Genomic DNA, 19,862 nt, shown 5'->3' on the forward strand with positions numbered 1-19,862 from the left:
AGTATTCGAAATTCTTACACAAGTATGGTAAATTTTTTTATTTGACAATATATCCTCAAAAAATTTGGCATAGATTATTGTCCAACACAATGCCACAATCTCAGAACATATTGTTCAAATCGGCAACGAATCATGAAAAAGATTTTTACAAAATTTGTATTCTTTATTAAGTAACCTTTATTCAACTTGAAGGTTGTTTACATTAATCAAACCGGCTAGAATGAACTAGCAAACAGTTGGCCGTTTACATTCATATAGTTGCTATTAGAATGCAGCTCCGGTACAGCCGAAGTTAAAGTTTTTTCTTGTTCATGTAGAAAAATACACTAGCAGACTTTATCGTACGTCTCTAAGGGCCAAAAAGTTTCTTATACATTCAGAATTCGCTTTGGCCTAATTTTGATCAACTATACTCTGAGTGGTAAGCTTTCAATTCACTACTCTTTACAACGACCGGCTTTACCGATTAGTCATAATCATTATTTTATTTTTTTTATGGTATTTATTTTATTTGCAATCTGTCTTAATAACATTCAACAAAATTGAGGACGTAATTATTTATAACAAGAAATATCAATCATTATTTCATTGAAATCGATTTTTCAATATATAGAAACATATATCTTAACTGGTGTACATTCCTAATTTCTAAAGGGCACATCTAGAATTTGATAACTTTTGAGTAGTGGAGTTTCTTAAATATTATTAATATTAAATAAACAAACTGCAAGAGCATTACTGTGATTAGTATGTTTATAGTTTTTCCTCCTGCGAATGGCAGGCACCTTGACGTGGTGCAGGGGCTTAGGTCGCAAGGCATTCTCGGCATCTCCCAACCAATGTGAGAAGTGCTGCCTAGCACCTCTCACGCGGGTTGTCCGAAGCCGCATGCGTGCGACAACCAAGAGCTGCCACCTCCTAATCCAGGGTGTTATGCGACTCCCGTGCCCATTGGATGATTTGCAGCCAGGAGGTAAATTCGGCTGTATTCTAACGGAGCCTTCCCAACACCGGGCCGCATTGGGAAGTAACGGTGGCCTTACCGCGTCATGGGGCTCTGGCGCGGTGGACTTTCGCGTTCCCCTCACAAAACGTTGACCGGACGGCTTGCCATGTCGAGCCTAAGGTCGTAAGGAAAAGATGGACCACAAAAAACAAAAAACAAACAACAACACAAAAATGGACACAAAAAGGCAACAACATCAGCAAACGGACAAGGACAAGGCCAACAAAACCAGCGCCGGTGCAGGTAAGGGAGTTTCAGGGGCTAAACAGAAGTTTAGCTTCCTGGACGCCCTTTCGCCAGAAGAGCGAGCGCTGTTCGAGGAGCATGCAAGGGATGACGACGACGACATGCCCTCGTGCAGCGCCGCTCAGCAGGTGAAATTGACTGCGGCTGGCGCTGAAAAAGCGAACCCCAAAGAGGCTTCTCCGTGCAGGATCACCTGCTCGGACTCGAGCGACTCGGAACGGGCATCTACCGAGGGGGTTCGCAAACGGAAGCGGAAGAGGGGAGGCAGACTACCCCCTCTACCACCAAATGGGAGTCCAGGCGGACAGGACGATCCCAGGAGGAGAGGCATGAGCGGGGCCAGCCTCAAATGGTACCTCAGGCACCTCCAGGAGGGGAAGACTCCGGAGGAAGCCGAAAAGTTGGCGCGTAACAGGGTGAGAGGAAACAATGTCTCCCCTGCCTCGGAGAAGCGGAAGGGTGGCAATACCGCGGCTAGCAGCAAAAACAGCAGCGGAAATCGAAGCCAACGCCCGGTTAACGCAACTCAGGCCGCAAGGCGGGGTTGCGAAAGGGCAGCGCCTTCGACCACCCAAGCCGCAAAACGCCAGAGTGGGCAGCTAACGCCACAGGAGCAACCAAACACCAAGCGGCAGAAATGCACACAGGGGACCGGAGGCAACCACTCCGCCCCAAACCCCCCCCGAATGGTGGAGGGACAGCGCAGATATGCAGATGCTCTTAAAGGAATTCGTATGGCTGTGCTGCCTCTAAACTACCCGGCGGAGACACTGGGGTCGGAGGAGCTCACTGTGCTCCAAGATCTACTCATGGAAGAGATATTCAGGGGATCTGGATATAAAGCCTCATTCCATGGAGTATATTTCAAAGGAGGCATGTTGCAGGTGGACTGCAAGGATGAGAGGTCTGCCGACTGGCTAAGGGAGATCGCTCCCAAGCTGGAAGGCTGGAAGGGCCCCGTTATCTGCGCAAAAAAGGGGGAAGACATACCGCCCATGCATAGCATGACGGTGTTCCTCCCCAGGTGCGCAGGTAAGCCATATGAGTTTGCTCTCGGGCTCATTCAAAACCAGAACGAGGGCCTTAGCATATCGGGCTGGAGAGTAGTCACCAGCAAGATAGAGGATTCAGGGTGGAGGCTTAATCTCTGCATCGATGACGAATCGTATAAATTCGTCAGAAGAGCGAGCTTCCGACTGAATTACAGATTCAGTTCGGTGGTCCTGAGGCCATTTAAGCCTAAGACGGCCACCGAAAATGAAGCGGTGGAGAAGTTGCTGGTAGATGAGGTTGCGACTCATCCCGGCACCAGCACGGCGGAGCAGGCGGCAACTGCTGGAACCAGGGTGAAGGTCCCTACGGAGAAGGCTGGCGAACAAAGGGGGGCGCTACCCTCCACGCAAGAGCTTCTCGAGGGACTCAGGGACCTAGCGGGTGGTAACGCGGAGGACGGTGAAGATGAGGAGCTCCTCATGGAACCGATCCTCTAGCGGGTCCACAAATCGAAATTGCCCAGGTGAACCTGCATCACGTGGCGTCGGCCTCGGCCGTCATCGCGAGCAGGTTTACAGCGGATGGTCTGGGCATTGTACTGATCCAGGAGCCATGGATCTACAAAGGAGAGGTCAGAGGCCTCAAAATGGTGAATAGCAAGGTAATCTGGGATCTCTCAAGTGAGAGACCCAGAACCTGTATAGTAATTAGGAACGATATTGATTACTTTTGTATTTCAGAGTTCCTAACACAAGACCTGGTCGCTGTGCAGGCAAAAAGTAACGATGGAGCGGACTTCGTCCTGGCAGCTGCCTACTTTCCTGGAAACACGCTGACAGCACCCCCAGAGGCCGTCGGGAACCTCGTGGATTACTGCAGGAGGAACAACCTGCCCCTCGTCATGGGATGTGACGCCAACGCCCATCATACTGAATGGGGCAGCACAGACTGCAATACACGGGGTGAGTCCTTACTTGAATTTATAGTAAGTAGGAATTTAAGCATTGTAAACGTGGGGTGCGAACCCACCTTTATAACCAGTGTAAGAAGGGAGGTGCTTGACATCACTCTTGGTAACGAACTCATGACAGGGCTGATCGGGCAATGGAGAGTGTCATCGGAACCCTCCATGTCGGATAACCGCATCATAAGATTCGCACTAGGGGTAGAGGTTAAGCAACTCAGTCCCAGGCGTATCCCCAAAAACTCGGACTGGGCCACCTTTAGAGATACGCATGAAATAAATCTCAAGATGAGGGGGCAGCTGGACAGCAGTGCCAGCAGTGCCTTTCGGACTGGAGAGCAGATTGTCTGCGCTAAATCAGTCCATTATGGAAGCATACAACAGTAGCTGCCCCCTGAAGACGACCACCAAGAACCGCAGTTGTCCCTGGTGGTCAAGGAGGCTCTCAGACCTAAGGAAAACGGTACGCAAGCTATTTAACAGGGCTAAGCGTACCGGGGACTGGGAGAACTATAGGTGCGGCCTAACTGCTTACAAAAAGGAGATTAGGTCAGCAAAGCAGAAGAGCTTCAGAAATTTCTGTGAAAGCGTCTCCTCAACGCCAGAGGCTGCAAGGCTGCATAGGGCTCTGGCTAGGGGCAAGACCTATACGTCCAGCGCGGAGGAAAGAGCCACGGCCCTTCTACGTGCGCATTTCCCGGAAACGATTCGAGAAGACCTAATTCGACCCAGGGTCAAACGAAAGCCAACTCGCTTAGATTGGACAGCCGCAAAACAGCTCTTCACTGCGGACTCCATTAAGTGGGCAGTGGCCTCCTTCGAAAAATATAAGTCTCCGGGTGCGGATGATGTTCGGCTGATGAGGGATAGCCTGGCGCTGGCGTATATCCCAGAACCTTGGCGCACTGCAAAGGTGATCTTCATACCCAAGGTAGGAAGGAAAGACTATTCGTTGGCGAAATCCTTTAGACCAATAAGTCTAACTTCCTTCCTACTGAAAAGCATGGAAAAGATCATAGATCACGAAATAAGATCGAAGGTGCTGAAAGCTGCACCGCTACAAGCGACGCAGCATGCTTACAGAGCAGGCAGATCAACCAATACTGCTCTGTATCAGCTGACCTCAGAGATCCGAAGTTCGTTGGACGGGGGTGAGGTGCTGTTATGCGCCTTCCTTGACATCGAAGGTGCCTTTGACAATACGTCACATGAGAGCGTGTCAAAGGCCCTGGAGAAAAGGGGTGTGGCGATGCCGGTGCGCAGATGGATTGAAGCAATACTGAGCACCAGGATTGCCGAAACCACAGTAGGCGACACGAAGATTCGTCTTGGCACAACAAGAGGCTGCCCACAGGGTGGAGTGCTATCCCCCTACTTTGGAGCCTAGTTGTACACGATCTTCTCGAGCTGCTAACGAGCAACAGAATCCGCTGTCAGGGATATGCGGATGACATTGTTATATTAGCTAGGGGTAAATTCGCAGACACCCTCTGCGATATTGTACAAAGGGGATTAAGGCTGGCAAAGGAATGGTGTAGTGGGGTTGGCCTAAACATCAACCTCTCCAAAACTACAATCATACCGTTTACCAGACGTAGGGTGCTGCCAGGCCTCAGAAACCTATCCCTAGGTGGAACGGAGCTGGAGATGGCCAGCACGGTAAAGTACCTGGGCCTCACGCTGGACTCCACTCTACGGTGGAATCAGCATGTGGACCTAACCGCAGCCAAAGCTATGAAAGCGCTCATGGTATGCAATCGACTTGCTGGGAAATCATGGGGCTGCAACCCAAAGATTATCAGATGGCTGTATACCATGATTGTTAGACCGATCATAACATATGGAGCGGTGGCCTGGGGTTCCAAAGCAGCGCAGACCTTGGTAGGACTTCGAGTATCGAGGCTGCAACAACTTGCCTGTATCTGCGCGTCGGGCGCGATGCGTACGTGTCCGACCGCAGCACTGGAAGTAATGCTGGAGCTAACACCGCTACATATAGTGATCGAGCAGACGGCCAAACAGACCTTGCTTCAAATTTCAGCAGAAGGGTCTGGCAAAGGGAAGGTAATCTCGTCCCAGCAGATGAAGGCCTTAAGTGACGCAATGCCACTGGCCCTTCTTCCAAGGGACAGCATCACCAAAACAGTAAGCTTCACTAGGAAGTTCAGGGTCACCCTTGGTAGCAAGGCAGAATGGAACGATTCCACGCTGGACCTACTACTAAACAACAGTACTATCAAGTGGTACACCGACGGCTCGAAAACAGCGGAGGGAATTGGCGCAGGGGTCGCAGGACCACGCACCAAGCTCTCCATCCCCATGGGAAGTTTTCCTAGCATAGGTATTCCAGGCGGAGGTATATGCTATAAGTCGGTGTGTAGAAATAAACCTCCAACGCGACTACCGCAATAAGAACATCGCCATACTCAGCGATAGTCAGGCAGAACTTAAAGCGATCTCGGCTTTTGAGGTCAAATCGCTACTAGTGCAGGAGTGTATAGAACGGCTGAACAGCATATCAAGTCTCAACAGAGTGCACCTCATCTGGGTGCCTGGTCACAGGGGTATAGCAGGAAATGAACTTGCTGACGAGTTGGCCCGCTCTGCAGCCTCTACAAACATGGTAGGACCAGAACCGTGCGTAGCGGTTGGTCCACATACCATTAGGGAGCTGCTCCGTAAAGAGGAAAGAGCAGGCAGGGAGAGACACTGGCAACATCTCCAAGGCATGCGCCATGCCAGGTTGCTAATGGGGGGTTACAACCTCAGACGGTTTAAAACCGTAATTAATCTCCTGAGGAGCAAATTTCGGATTCTAGTCGCGTTCTACACCGGACATTGCAGGCTTAACAAGCATTTATTTAACATGGGCCTGGTCTCCTCTGCAAACTGCCGGTTCTGCGACATGGAGTCGGAAACCCCAGAACACCTACTAATGGACTGCACAGCAGTCTGCAGACGTAGAGTCAAGCCCTGGGATCCATGTTTATAAACAGGGATCGCATCGCCTCATTGGCACCTAGCAGTATATTGGAGTTCATCAATATGCTAGGGTTAGATGAGTCGCTGTGACTTAGGGGAGGGCACAATAGACCATAGGTCGCGGTGCATACCTCAATCATTATCTAATCTAATCTAATGTTTATAGTTTAGGTATTTATCAGATATTTTACTAGCTCTGTCATGTAACGAATTTGAAGATTTTTATGTATATTTTCATTTGTTACAAACCATGGCGCATTCAAAATCATTCTTAGTGACTTTGACTGGTAGCGTTGAAAAATTTCTATATTTGATTTAGAAGTCGTGACCCACAGCTGTATACCATATGTTCACACTGGTTTAAAAATCACTTTGTATAAACGAATTTTATTCTTAAGACTTAGTTCAGACTTCGCACCAAGAAACCAATACATTCTGTTTGTCTTAATTTTAAGTTGCTGCTACTTTTAGTTGCTACCACTTATATGCAACTATACTCGTACACGAGGGCAATCTTTTCTTCTGGTAGTAAATGTTACGCGAGCAGATTTGTCAGTATACACTATAACATTCCATTTTTATACTCTCGCAACCTGTTGCTACAGAGTATAATAGTTTTGTTCACTTAACGGTTGTTTGTATCACCTAAAACTAATCGAGTTAGATATAGGGTTATATATATATAAATGATCAGGATGAAGAGACGAGTTGAAATCCGGGTGACTGTCTGTCCGTCCGTCCGTCCGTCCGTGCAAGCTCTAACTTGCGTAAAAATTGAGATATCTTTATGAAACTTGGTAGACATGTTTCTTGGTACCGTGAGACGGTTGGTATTGCAGGATCACATTAGGGAGGGGCATCTGCAGTTAAAACTTTTTTTTAAAAAGTGGGCGTGGTCCCGCCTCTAATAGGTTTAATGTGCATATCTCCTAAACCGCTAAGGCTATAATAACAAAATTCACTAGAAGCAAATGTTTTTAGCACTTCTACTGACGGTGTGAAAATAGTTGAAATCGGGAGGCAACTCCGCCCACTTCCTATATAACGGTACTGTTAAAAGACAGAGACATTAAATTTTATCTCTGAGATGGTATAAATTAGCTTTATAGGAACCGCGTTCAAACTTAGTCAGTGGGCGTGGCACAGCCCACTTTTAGGTGAAAACGCATATCTTGAGATCTGCTCAACCGATTTCAACCAAATTCGGTGCATAACGTTCTTTTCATGTTCATGCGAAAATGGGCGAAATCGGACTACAACCACGCTTACTTCCCATGTAACACCATTTTCAATCCCATCTGATTCTTTCACTTTCCACTATGCAAATCAGGTAACAATGATTATATCGGGGTAAAACTTTGCGTGAATAATGCAATTAAAGTATGCCACCTTGCGGCCAAAAATTGTCTAAATCGAACCAAAACTGTTTAAGCCCCTAAGTACTAAATATGTAGACCCCAGTGCCTATAGTTGACCTTCTACCGAAAATATCAGTCAATCCACAAAGAAATCTCAAACGAGTATACCATTTGACTTTGCGAGAGTATAAAATGTTCGGTTACATCCGAACTTAGCCCTTCCTTACTTGTTCATCCATGATTTTTTTCTCTCAAATTCAGGTTGAATATGTGATGTAGCCCTAGATGCCATCTGCAAAAGACCCAATAAAACCTCTTCGGAGGTTGGGAAATCAGAGGTGAATATGATATAAAGGACAGGTCCAAGAACACTACCTAGAGGTAGCCGAGCTTCAATAGAATGAATATCTGAACGCTCATTGTTTTAGCTGCTACCACTCAAATTTCAGCATTAAAAATTATGTAGAAGACAAGAATCTATCAAAAGCCTGTTGAATATCCAAAAATACTCCTGAACAGTATTTGTTTTTTCAAGTGCATCAGTTATAACATTGACAACTCAGTGACATTTCGATAGTTCCATCGTTTTTTCTAAATCCAAATTGGTTCTCAGGAATAACATTGCATCTTTCAATAACTGAACACATCTAGAAATTCCATAACTTCTTCTTTATCTGTAGGGCTGTTGAGCGGAAGCGGCTTGAAAGTCTCTTTCAGGTATTCGTGAAATGCTTGAGCTTTACTTCAGTTAAATTTACACCACGACCCATTAGTGTTTCTTATAGCAATATTTCTTCTTTTTGGACGTTTTAAATTTCCATATTTTCCATAAATTGTATTCGTTACTTTCTATCAACTTCAAGATTTTTGAGAAATTCTAAAACTGTAAAACAAGTAATTCAATCGGGCTACCAAGAAACACAATTTAGCCTTAGGTGATTATAATAATCATCATTTAACCGCACTTTTCTCAGAACGGCATATCGTGGGTTAGCATGAATACATCAAGTGTTTTCGGGCGATGACAGAATTAGTGAATATTTAACTGGCAGAGCTCGATAAAGTATATTCCATAAATTCGTGCTTAAAATCGTATATATGTATATATTCTTTCTAAGTATTTTTTTAGTAAAAAATTACATCATTAAAGTATAGTAATGTTTGAACATTAAACTATATATAAACATTTAGAACTTTGATATTATATAACTGCATATTTGCGTGCGTCCATTGCTACTTGCGGTTTTGGGCAAACCGCCGCTTTTGTATTAAAGATGAAAGTTTACAACAATAAGCGCTTAAATGAGACTCTACATATTACAATTTACTTTACACTGTTTAACAATTCATTAGCGCCAAACTTTAGCCACAGACTGACAAGGCGATTGTTCACTTTAAACCAAGTTGAGCATCGGCGATATGGACACTGGAATGGGTGGCTTCACATACGCACTGGTCTCTGTCGTCAACGCACATACAAATCACTTAATCCCTGTGCCGGATGTATGCGTATAATGCCCAGGAAGTTTACAAAGTAAGGGCACTGTGAACATTTTTGTGGGAAAACTTTGCACAGCAGATTATTAGGAATTATCAAAACTTAATTTAGTTCAAGTTGCTCAGGCGGCGCACAAACAAAAGTAAAAATTGTATAGCGGGTGTGGGTGAATGCACTGTTCATGCGGGCTTTGACTGCAGTTGAAGTGGGCGTGGCATGAGGTGAGCGAACAATTCGCCTGCCAGGTGACAATCAGATATTGAAGCGCCTTATGGTGGTTTGAAGTAAGCCAAACAAGTTGATATTATCCCGAGCACAATGGGCTATGCAAAGTTGAATTGGTCTTCACATCTTCTGGCTCAAAGTGTTCTTAAGGATATAAACTTGTGCGAATGAGTGTTCTTTTGTGATATCTTTTTCAATATTCCTATTTCTCGGAAGTGCTTATGTGTAGTTGATGTATTCAAGCAGCAAAATATAATAAGTATGAAAGCCAAAGTTACTAAGATCAAAGATTAGCACAAACTTTTGAAAAGCTTAAGTAGCTTTATTCTCTGTACGGATTTGAGCAAGTTTGCATATTTTTTTGCCTGCTTTCGAAATCATTATACGTAAATCACCGATTATGTTTTGGTTGAAGTATTTATGCCGCCTATATATTAAACTGTTTTGAAAAATAGGTTCAATTAATTTTTTAACTTAATCTAGCAAGGTTAAGCTTAAACAATTTGATTTTTCATAAATTCATTTTGGGCCACATAATCGTGAGTGTCCTCAACTGACGGTATTCCGTTAGAAGCTTCGTTGCAGTTTAGTTAAACTAAATAAACTTGCGCAGCTTTCATCTTCGAGAAAAGCTTACACGTACTCGTTTATGTGTAACGTTCATTGAGTAGTTTTAAAATCAATTTGTTCATCTTGAATTCAAAGGAAATCAAAAGTGTTACTTTTTGGCGAAAAAAGCTTGAAGGTTGGGAGTGTTTCTTTGACGGAATTTGATGATAGACCTCCTGGCCACGTTCATAAGATAAAACAACTAATCTAAAATCGAATCCATAAAGAAAATAGTTTTAAAAATGCTTTTTGAGATTGGTGGTCACCAGCTCGAAAATTGTTAAGAAAGATTATTGTCGAATATACATCCACAAAAGCAAGGATGTTTGATATTACCACTCTTGAGTTTAATTATCTGAGCATACGATAAAGCATGATTCATGAATCAGGCGATAAAGTTAGATAAAATTTACTTCTCTTTTTGAAAGTTCATCGTTGGTCATTTATCTTATATGTATATAAAAAAGAACCGCTATTTCGTTATGTACCCGTAGAACGTAGCAGAAGCCACAGCACGGAAAGACGTGAAAATTTGCACAGTTATTCAAATATTCCTTCAGGAGGTTCTAACGGAGGCTTTTTTTGCAAAATCACAATTGATTTTTCAATCTATGGTATATGTATATGTACGTATATATACGAGGTGTGTTCAAAGGAAACGGTGAATTTTGAATTTTTTTGAAACGTATGTACCTTCTTATTCATCAATATATATTTAGTTCCCTATAAAGTAATCCCCCTCGGATATAATACACTTTTGCCAACGCGTTTTCCAATCTTCGAAGCACTTCTGAAATGCGTTTTTCGGTATGGCCATCAGCTCTTTCTTCGGTTCTAACTTGATCATATCAATTGTGGCAAAACGTTTTCCTTTCACTGGTTTTTTCAGTTTCGGGAATAGGAAAAAGTCGCACGGAGCCAAGGCACCCGTTTGAGCAAACCCGGATCGTTGTTGATGTCATTCAACAACTCTTGAGCGATACTAATAAAGTGACTAACCTTTTCGGTTGTCAAAAACAAACTACTAATCGAAATTGGCTCCTAATGCAAGCGCATGATAAACATATGTGTCCGATTACAACAAAAACAAAATATCGATAACCGAATGTACACAGCACGCAAAAAATCAAAATTCACCTTTTCCTTTGAACACACCTCGTATAAAGAAACCGCACCATAATATGGGAATGTCAGAATAATGTTATAAACCTAATTTCGTTGAAGTTGGTCAAGTAGCTCATAAAAAATAGATTTAACGAGGATTCCAATAAGACGGACAGACTGTCACCTCGATTTGAGCTCGCCACGTCATCCTGATCGTTTATACTTGTATATGTATATAACTCCATATATATCTCGATTAATTTTAGGTGATACAAACAACCGTCAAGTGAACAAAACTATTATACTGTGTAGCAACATGTTGAGGTATAAAAAGGGACGCGGGCATGCCGGATACAGCTAGTTTATTTATATTTTCCAAAAAGTGTGTTTATGATCTTTCTTCATTACTTCATTTTCATTAAATACCTTTTAGAGCTTAAGCTTAATAAAAAGTACAAAACTAGTTAATACCTTAATTATTTATGGTTACAATTCACATAATTAAGATAAAAATTTATTAATTTACAGAAATGTCTAAGAAAAACAGAAAAATATTCAACTCTAATAAGCCACAACTGTAAGAAAAGTAGTCAAAGCGATTATCTTTAAAGGCGCCTCAATCCCCGAGCGGAGATGAACGCTGATGACCGCCACCAATGGCGCAATTGACTTCAATTAAAAGTGACTCAACACCTCAGCATGCTGTTGGCCACGGCTTCTTACTGAGTTGTATGATGACGGCAAAGGATCTGCACACCCCGATACCCAACTGCATACACAGCTTTGCTTTGCTTTTTGGTTGCTTTCACTTCTTCGTAGACGGCTTGACAACTGGCTTCTGGTTAGTATATCGTTGTTGCTGTTCGCCAGAGTAGCCATGAAGCACTTAAAGTTGGAACGATAATGAGTCAGATTGGTCGTGCTTCTGAAGCTGCAAAGGCTCTATACATATATATATATTATACAAATGTAACTCGGAGAGTGATAGTACAGGAATAATACACAGGGTGACTGTCAATATAAGAAAATAAATATAAATAAAATATACTAACTGCTTAGACGACGTGGGGTCCTGTCCGGGCGCTGCAATTTGGTGTAGGTAATGTTCGCATTTAAAAGAAATCCTCGCGTAATCTTAGCAATGCTTATGCGGATGCGGAAGTCCAATTAGATGAGGTAGCTTTCGGATTGGGTGAAGAAAACTGAAAAGAAACAGAGTAGCGAAGACAGAGCAGTTGCGGGCAAATCGACGGCTGATAAGCCGTTTAGAGTCAGACAAAGTTGCTGTGTTTGATTGTGGGCGGGAGAGTTAGAGCGAGTGTTAATTGCGCTTCTCACAACGGGAATTGACTTCAGACACTGCTGTCGGCAGAAAGAAAGTAAAACGATCTGCGAATAAAGCCTGTTGCTTTTCAAATTCTGCCATTGACAGTCAAGGCATTGTTGTGAAGTGTAAAGTGTAGACGCATATGAGGCATCTGCTAATGACGTAATGAAGCTTGAGTATCGAATCGGCGTCAATTGCAGAGCAATTGATTGGTATTTCCTGCGGGCCTGCCATTGACTTGACTTTGTCGCTAATAAGATTTTAGTGAATACCTCTACTGCGATGCGCTCTTCACCCAGTAACTCATTAATGTTTTACCTTTTCAATAATAGTTTTCAATTAGTGTTACATACATCTTGTACATACATATACATAAAATTTTACTTCAAATATATTATATATATAATACATATATATATTAAATATATTATATATATATATTTACATATATACGGATATATCACCATCCTACTTTAGCCACGTCAACTAAAAGCCTACCAAGGCGACCGCTCTAATTATTTTCTGGTTTTCGAAAGATAACGTTGCTTTTATATTCTTACTTTCTCCGCTTTTTCGTCATTATCTATCTATATATATAAAGCAGGATGTGTATATTATGAAATCGATAGACTCAGAAACTATTTGCCCGATCATTATGAAATTTGGTATGTATATGTATTTTGTCACGGAGAAAGTTTTAATGCTATCCCCATTGACGTAACTCGCCACCAGGTGGCCCGACAATGTATCGAATCGTAATCGTATTTTATCATGAAGAAGACGATTATGCTATCCACATTGATAATTATGTCAATTAATTAAGCATATAGGAGTATAATGATGAAACAATATGACCATGTAATTTAACTAAAATTATCGCGAAGAATGAGCCATTACTAACAGATGAACAAAATACTATTTATAATCGGATTAGGCTAATTGCCAGATAATTTCAGCACAATTGTACACGGAAAAAAATAATTAATTGGCAGTATTTTCCCAGAAAAACAAAATAATTACTTAAATCAAAACTGGCTCTATAATCGGGCTATATTGATAGCAAAAAATGCCGAAATTAATTTCGATAATAATATTTTTACTATATTAAACAGCTTACTCAAATATACAATAATTTAATTATACCTTAGCCACAGCAAGCCGAGGCCAGGGTCTTCTATTGTAGTATACATATCAAATTGTCTTTGAATAAAAATTGTGATTTTGAAGTTCTTACAAGTTGTTGCATCGAACTAAAGGTCTAACTTTTCGATTATAAATGTATATTTGGCGATTTGGCGAAGAAATTTCAAATAACTGTAGTGAAGAAGAGAGAGCTGTGATGAGTTGGTTGTCAATAAAAAACAGTAAAGTACTTTACCTATAGGTCTATTGTACCGCTCACGTAACAATAGTAGGAGCATAATTGATTTGCTTTTCAATTCTGTTCAGCCGAGATCTGTTACAGCAGAGAACAATTTTATAAAACTTTTTTTAATTACTGAACATAGATTGCAGTCTATCAGGGTCGTGTTGATTTTGTGGAAAACATACCATAAACATAATATAATACAATAGAAATCCATAATATATTTCAATTCAAATTTTAAATTCACAAAATTACTTTGCTATATTTCATTGTGCAAATACTTGTGGTAATAAATTAATATCTCCAAAGCGTTTGGTATAATTTAACAAAAACTTGCGAACATTCACGAGCATTTGCATTTTTATTTTTGAATTTATTCGCCAATGGGGATCGTTTTGTATGCAAACATTTTGTTTACGTGGATTTGGCTTTCGCGAGCTGTATATGCTCATACATTCGGTTATCAATTGCACATAAAAATCGTTCAACCTCGAAATAATGCCTCAAACCGTTTTTCAATAAACATTTTTGTGGAGATATAACAGTGCAATGTATGTAAAATAATAGAATTGAGCGGTTAGTTAGTATGGCAGTTATAAGCTATAGAGGTCCGACCTGTACAAATTGTGCGGAGATTGTAGCGCTACCTTGGATAAAAATTCATGACAAATTTCGTAAATATATCTGGTCAAATAAAAAAGCTTTCCATACGACGACTTGATTTTTATCGGTCATTTTGTATAGCAGCTATGTGATATAGTGGCCCGATATCAGCGGTTGCGCTCCTTGGCTTCTTGGAAAGAATAGAACTTCGTTGTGAACTTAATAAATATCCATTAATATTAAGAGTAATGCATATGTTGTATTTTTTAGAGTTTTTTTTATAGAAACAGTTTGTGATTTGTTAAGCTTTATTTATGCTCATTACAATGTAGCGAATGCTTTGTTGGTAAAGGAAAAATATAAGAAAGTTTTAATTTAAATAAAAAAAATATTTTAAGGTTGGTTGGTGTCTAAAACATCAATTCGATTACAAATTTCACATTCACAACAACACTCGAGGGCATAATAATAACAGCGAAAATACATACGTATTCACTCTGTTTACAGTTGTCTGTGTATGTGTGTGGAACTTAAGTGTGCCACTTACAGGCGTGTTCAAATGGAAATATGATATATGTCCTTTATATATATATGAGCTACAGTTCTATATACCACGTATGTAGATATTCAAATATATTAGGGTGACGAATATTTTGTTTATGGCTAAAGGTAATTTGTTGTAAGTTACTATGCAAGAACCGATTTCAAATAGTTCAGTGTCAATTTTAAGAGATAACACTTAAGTCTGTATAATCAAATATTATCGTAAATTAAGGTATATATATGAACGGTAAGTCTAATTTCACTCACGCGAATGATACCCTAATGCATATGCATACATTTGCCTACACACAAATTGACTGAAATCAATGACATGAGTATCTCTAAGAGCACACCCACCTGCCCACCTTCATCGCTTGCGCACTTGTTGTAACGTTCCCTTTCGCTATCTGTATTACTGCGATTTCCCCTATTATGCAGAGGCAATTTGAGTGAAAATTGCGGTCGCTTTCAATGCAACCTCTTTCCACCCTTATACTCAGTTACGTTGGTGGCGTGATGTTATTATATTATTTTTTTGCTTAAAATGAATTTTAAATTGATTTTAAATTCACTGCATTGCAATATTGTTGTTGCGTTTGATAAAACAAAATATTTGGATTCACAAAATGAGGTTTACACCAGTCACTACTATCAGCGCATTTGCATACACACAGTGCTGCCGCGCATATATAAAATTTTACATACCTTTGTGTATATTTTTATTTACTCGTATGTACAATACTTACACATCTGAAAATGCCATTTCAAAAAGTTTCTGATCGCTGATAAACGTATTAATAGTGACGCTTTAAAAATTAACAATATTTTTCCATTCTTTCTCTTTGGCTCACGTGTAGCCTAGTGTTTGAATTCAGCACATTTTTTATTGCCTCTCTCTGTAATTTAATAAGATTCGCTCTTGTGGCTTATTGAGAAGATTGAAGTCTATTTACATACTATACGATTTATAATATAGAATCTGAATTTACTAGAAAACTAATTTGGAAATTTTTTAATTAAGAGTGTATAATGTAATACCTTCTAATAACTAATACAAATAACTGAAGTTACAACTTTCGAGAAGTCTCCGCTGATATCATGAAACGTTTCGAACAACATTTTCAGATTTAAAATAGTCCATATCGATTACATAAATGGTTTTTATTAAGACTTCGGTGATATTATCTTTGAAGGTTACGTGAGAAGAAAATTAATTCTGCTTTGTAAAGCCAATTATCGAAAAATATAATATTGACGGTGCTTTTCAAGGTGTCACGCCTATTAGAATAGCACATAAATATTTAATTTTTTTGCTTCCTTTAAGCTAAGTTTTGTTTTTGCATAGATTAAGGTCTTCCGATTGTGTGTTATGCATTCACCTTTTACCTGTCGTTGCGAGCCTTAGGCGCAGGAAACTGATAAACGCGGTAAATTCAATTGCTTTTCGTTTTTCCTCTCAAAAAGCTAGTTTTTTTTTATTAGTATTTACTGCGTTGGTATTATGTACTGTTAGGTGCACCCCAATTTTATTACTTATCACTGCCACTGATTGGCAGTTGAGTAGGGTTCACGCTAACCCTTTGTTATCCCGAGTAAATGCGATTTTGCACACTATTTATGTTTGCATTTGCCTGGAACAGGGGTGCGCGTGTGTGCGTGCGTATCAAACTTACCTTAGGACCACAGTGTCGCATTTCCGGTCTGTACATAATCAAATCTTTTATGCTTCCAAAAAAAAAAAATTGATTTTTTATTTCTGCAATTTGTGGTCAATTTTCAACACATGAAATATGTATATATTATATTTGTATTGGTAAAAATTTGTATTTGCGTCGTTTGGAATTGTTTCACTGTGCAGTATGTTTTTGCAATGTTCGGGGCTTATATGGAATTCAATTACGCACCCTTTGCTAAATTGATGCCAAAATATTTACGAGGTGTTTATTGTGTATTACGTAAGGATGATTGCCGTGTTACAAAGGAAAATATTTGCCTTTTTTTTATTAGTTTAGCATAAAAAGTGAACATATATAAGCAAATAATTATATTCCAATATGTATATTTGTACGTTGTAAAGCAAAAACATTGTAAATAGGGTATGTATTCAACTAACTACTTGACAAATACATTTTTTATAGTTTATAGGTTATGTTTACTAATAAGTTTAACTGAATTGTCTTACATTTGCCTTTATACCAATCGACCGATTTCTGGTTTTCTTTATTTTATTTTATGTTATGTCGGATTATTTTAGAAGGTTGTTAATGCTGCTTAAAAATTAATTAAAAATAAATTCTTTACCTTAGTCGACAGTATAGTACCTATTCCTATGTTATGTTGGATGAAGTATGTTTTCTTGCCATAATTTCAACGTAGGTATGATCTTTCGTTTAGCTTCGAAAAGCTTTACCACATTACGAACAATCGTATCCGTGGACATCCATGAAAAAGGGGGAAGGTCAAAACTGTAGTTTTTGTTTTACAATAATTGCAAAAAATATTCTTTGTAGAAACCCATTATTTTTGAGTTGGAAAAAACACCTTTTTGAGAAATTAAACTTTTTATAAATAATTTTTAATTTCAGATTCACTGACTTGGATATATATTATATTATACTACTATACTCGTATTAGTTCCATAAAGAATTATTTAAAATATAAATTCGTTTAATGTTTTTCACGTCCCGAGTAAAAATAATATATTTCTTTCTTGTTGTTAGTGTCAATAAATGATGAATAAAAAATTAACAATTTAACGATTATATTTTTATAGTGAAACTAATCAACCTATTTTAATTGCAATTTCTCAGAAATTAATAATAAAATTAGGGGTGAATTAAAATCAGTAGGGTGCAAACGCTTGCGATGAAAAATTAAGTTTCTACGTTACTTCAAAAGTCTGTTTTTTATTTACATAAAATGTTTTTTTTTTAATAAAAAAGGCACAGTATTGTTAATTAATTAGTTACAGCAGCCCCATCTAGTATTCTCTCTTTACAAAAACAAAACAACTTTCGCTTTTACAATACCAATAGTCAACATTCTTATTTGTTTTCACCACAAGTACCAAAAAAGGATCACCTTAGTTTGGATTTTTATTGAAATGTAAAATCTCTTACAATATACAAGTATAATATATTTCATTCGCGATCGTTATAGCACTCATAGCGCCAAATTTTAGTTATTGCTACTGTATTGGAATGACGCTTGGACAAAGAATACTGCTGCTAATTTCATTCTCTCTATTAATAGCATTTTATGGAAATCTACTTTGCTTTGCCGAAGTTTCTTATCACACTTGCAAAGTGCGCGCGAATATAGGAAAAAGTGAGAAAATGCAGAACAACTGTGAAAAAATCTCGACACATTCAAATATTTTCTAAATTTCTAAAATTAAAAACTTAAATTTTAGTAGATATAGAAGATTTTGAAAAGAAAAGACCTGCCCGAAGCATAAACGGAGAATGCTTTCGCATTTGCTACGCTTTGATGACGAATACGGTATGTAATTTTCCGTAATTATGACACTATATAACGCAGTTGTGTTTTTGTTTATTTATAGAGGTACTACACTAGGACTTGCTTGGCTGGCACTACGAATTATTCTCGCTGGTTCAACATATTTCAATGTCCGCAACAAGTCAGAAATCCAGTTTTGATTGCGGATGGCATCATTCCCGATGAATTCACAACCAAAAGGCCTACTAACCTATGTCCAGGGTGGAAATATGAGATGCCAAGAGATTAAAAGGATGTGTACTGTATAAAACTCTCTAATTATGTAAACGAAAGTACAGCTTTCAGATGGTTAAAAATGTGGCATTTTCGGCTTCAGTTTTGAAAACTAATTTATGGCATATACTAAATTAAGTAATTGTGATTAAATACACGTAGTTGAGAATACCGTTAGTTACGGAAAACGGAATCGAATTAATATCTGATATTTCCGATTTAATAGAGTGGAATAATGGCGCATACCGACAACGAAAATGAAAGTTAACGATGCAAAAACGACAGCCACCGGGGATTGCAGGAATACGAGTGTTGATATTTATAATGCGAAACAAACATAGTACATCTATCTATATGTATGTATGTATTTGTGAATGTTTTTGTTCGGCTCACAAAATGGCGATGAGGCAATTGCCAGCGGAAGTGGATTTGCAATGCAAATATACCGTTATATGTGCCTGGCAATGCGTTCAATTGCGCCGAAACAAATTAGGTGGAAAACAGCTAAACAATCATGCCCCAAATTAAGCATATTATGCACATAATGTATTTTATTGAACCGCAAGAAATGCATACGCGATTTTTAATTTTTTTTTTATATTTTTGCAAAAAATGTATGTCCAAATGTGCGTAGTGGAGGAGCTCGCAAGAGTTTGGAGAAGTGAATGATAATTTAAACTTACGATTATGGCAGGTTAATGATATATAGATCTATTTAAAAATTTTGCATATTTTGTTCGACTAATTTGCTCTCGCAACTAGAACATATAACTATTGTTTAGCTAACGGTTCACAACTTTTTTGAGGCGGCTATTTCACCAGATTCACCGTATGTATGACTTCCAAAATTTTTCATCTATCTAATTGTGGGCAAGCGTCTGCTAAGCTCACGAGAAGTTCAAAGGTCCAGCGCTAGAACGCAGAATGATAACGGAAACCTAGCTTCAACGATTCCGCTATGACTAGGCACCCTAACGAGTAGCAACATACCCTCTAAACATCGACCAATCTGTGAAAAACTAGTGAAAAAACTACCAGGAGTATATTTTCGGATGCGGTGATTTCAGTTTTCAGGGAAAGTCGAAGGAGAGAATTTTAGAATGTCTCTGCTTGTACTCTTTCATGTCCCCAGCATTACTTAGTCTTATAGCGATCTTAACAGCATTACACCTGCCGATTATATCCACGATTATATCCACGGCCATTGCTGATGTTGTCCGTCTGTTTTGCACAGATGCTCTCTACTAAACTCTACTCTACTCTATAAAACATTTTTGGTTTGCCTACGGATTCGTAGCGCCAAAAT

General features: G+C 39.4%; 1 protein-coding gene and 1 long non-coding RNA gene across 3 annotated transcripts; one reads left to right on the plus strand and one right to left on the minus strand.

The window, feature by feature from the left end:
- The first annotated feature begins 780 nt into the window (after positions 1–780).
- LOC118682593 (uncharacterized) lies at positions 781–12,032 on the plus strand. Of its 2 annotated transcripts, none has more exons than XM_070105820.1 (3): positions 781–2,906; positions 2,986–3,207; positions 11,514–12,032. In XM_070105820.1, exon 1 carries the CDS (start codon positions 1,141–1,143, stop codon positions 2,740–2,742), a length of 1,602 nt encoding a protein of 533 aa, XP_069961921.1. In that variant the 5' UTR covers positions 781–1,140; the 3' UTR covers positions 2,743–2,906; positions 2,986–3,207; positions 11,514–12,032. The 2 variants fall into 2 exon arrangements, with proteins under 2 accessions (XP_069961921.1, XP_069961920.1); XM_070105819.1 differs by having other exon boundaries at positions 781–2,894.
- LOC138855802 (uncharacterized) lies at positions 11,331–12,724 on the minus strand. Its single transcript, XR_011394921.1, has 2 exons — positions 12,038–12,724; positions 11,331–11,927 (listed from the first exon to the last, which is right to left on the minus strand). It is a non-coding gene; the product is annotated as an uncharacterized lncRNA (long non-coding RNA).
- Positions 12,725–19,862: the final 7,138 nt, after the last annotated feature.

The sequence above is a fragment of the Bactrocera oleae genome, chromosome 2 (assembly GCF_042242935.1).
Source record: "Bactrocera oleae isolate idBacOlea1 chromosome 2, idBacOlea1, whole genome shotgun sequence".
Lineage (NCBI taxonomy): Eukaryota > Metazoa > Arthropoda > Insecta > Diptera > Tephritidae > Bactrocera > Bactrocera oleae.

Bases quoted from the DNA above. Each gene is read 5' to 3' on its own strand.
- LOC118682593 (XM_070105820.1), top strand. From the start codon at position 1,141: ATGGACCACAAAAAACAAAAAACAAACAACAACACAAAAATGGACACA.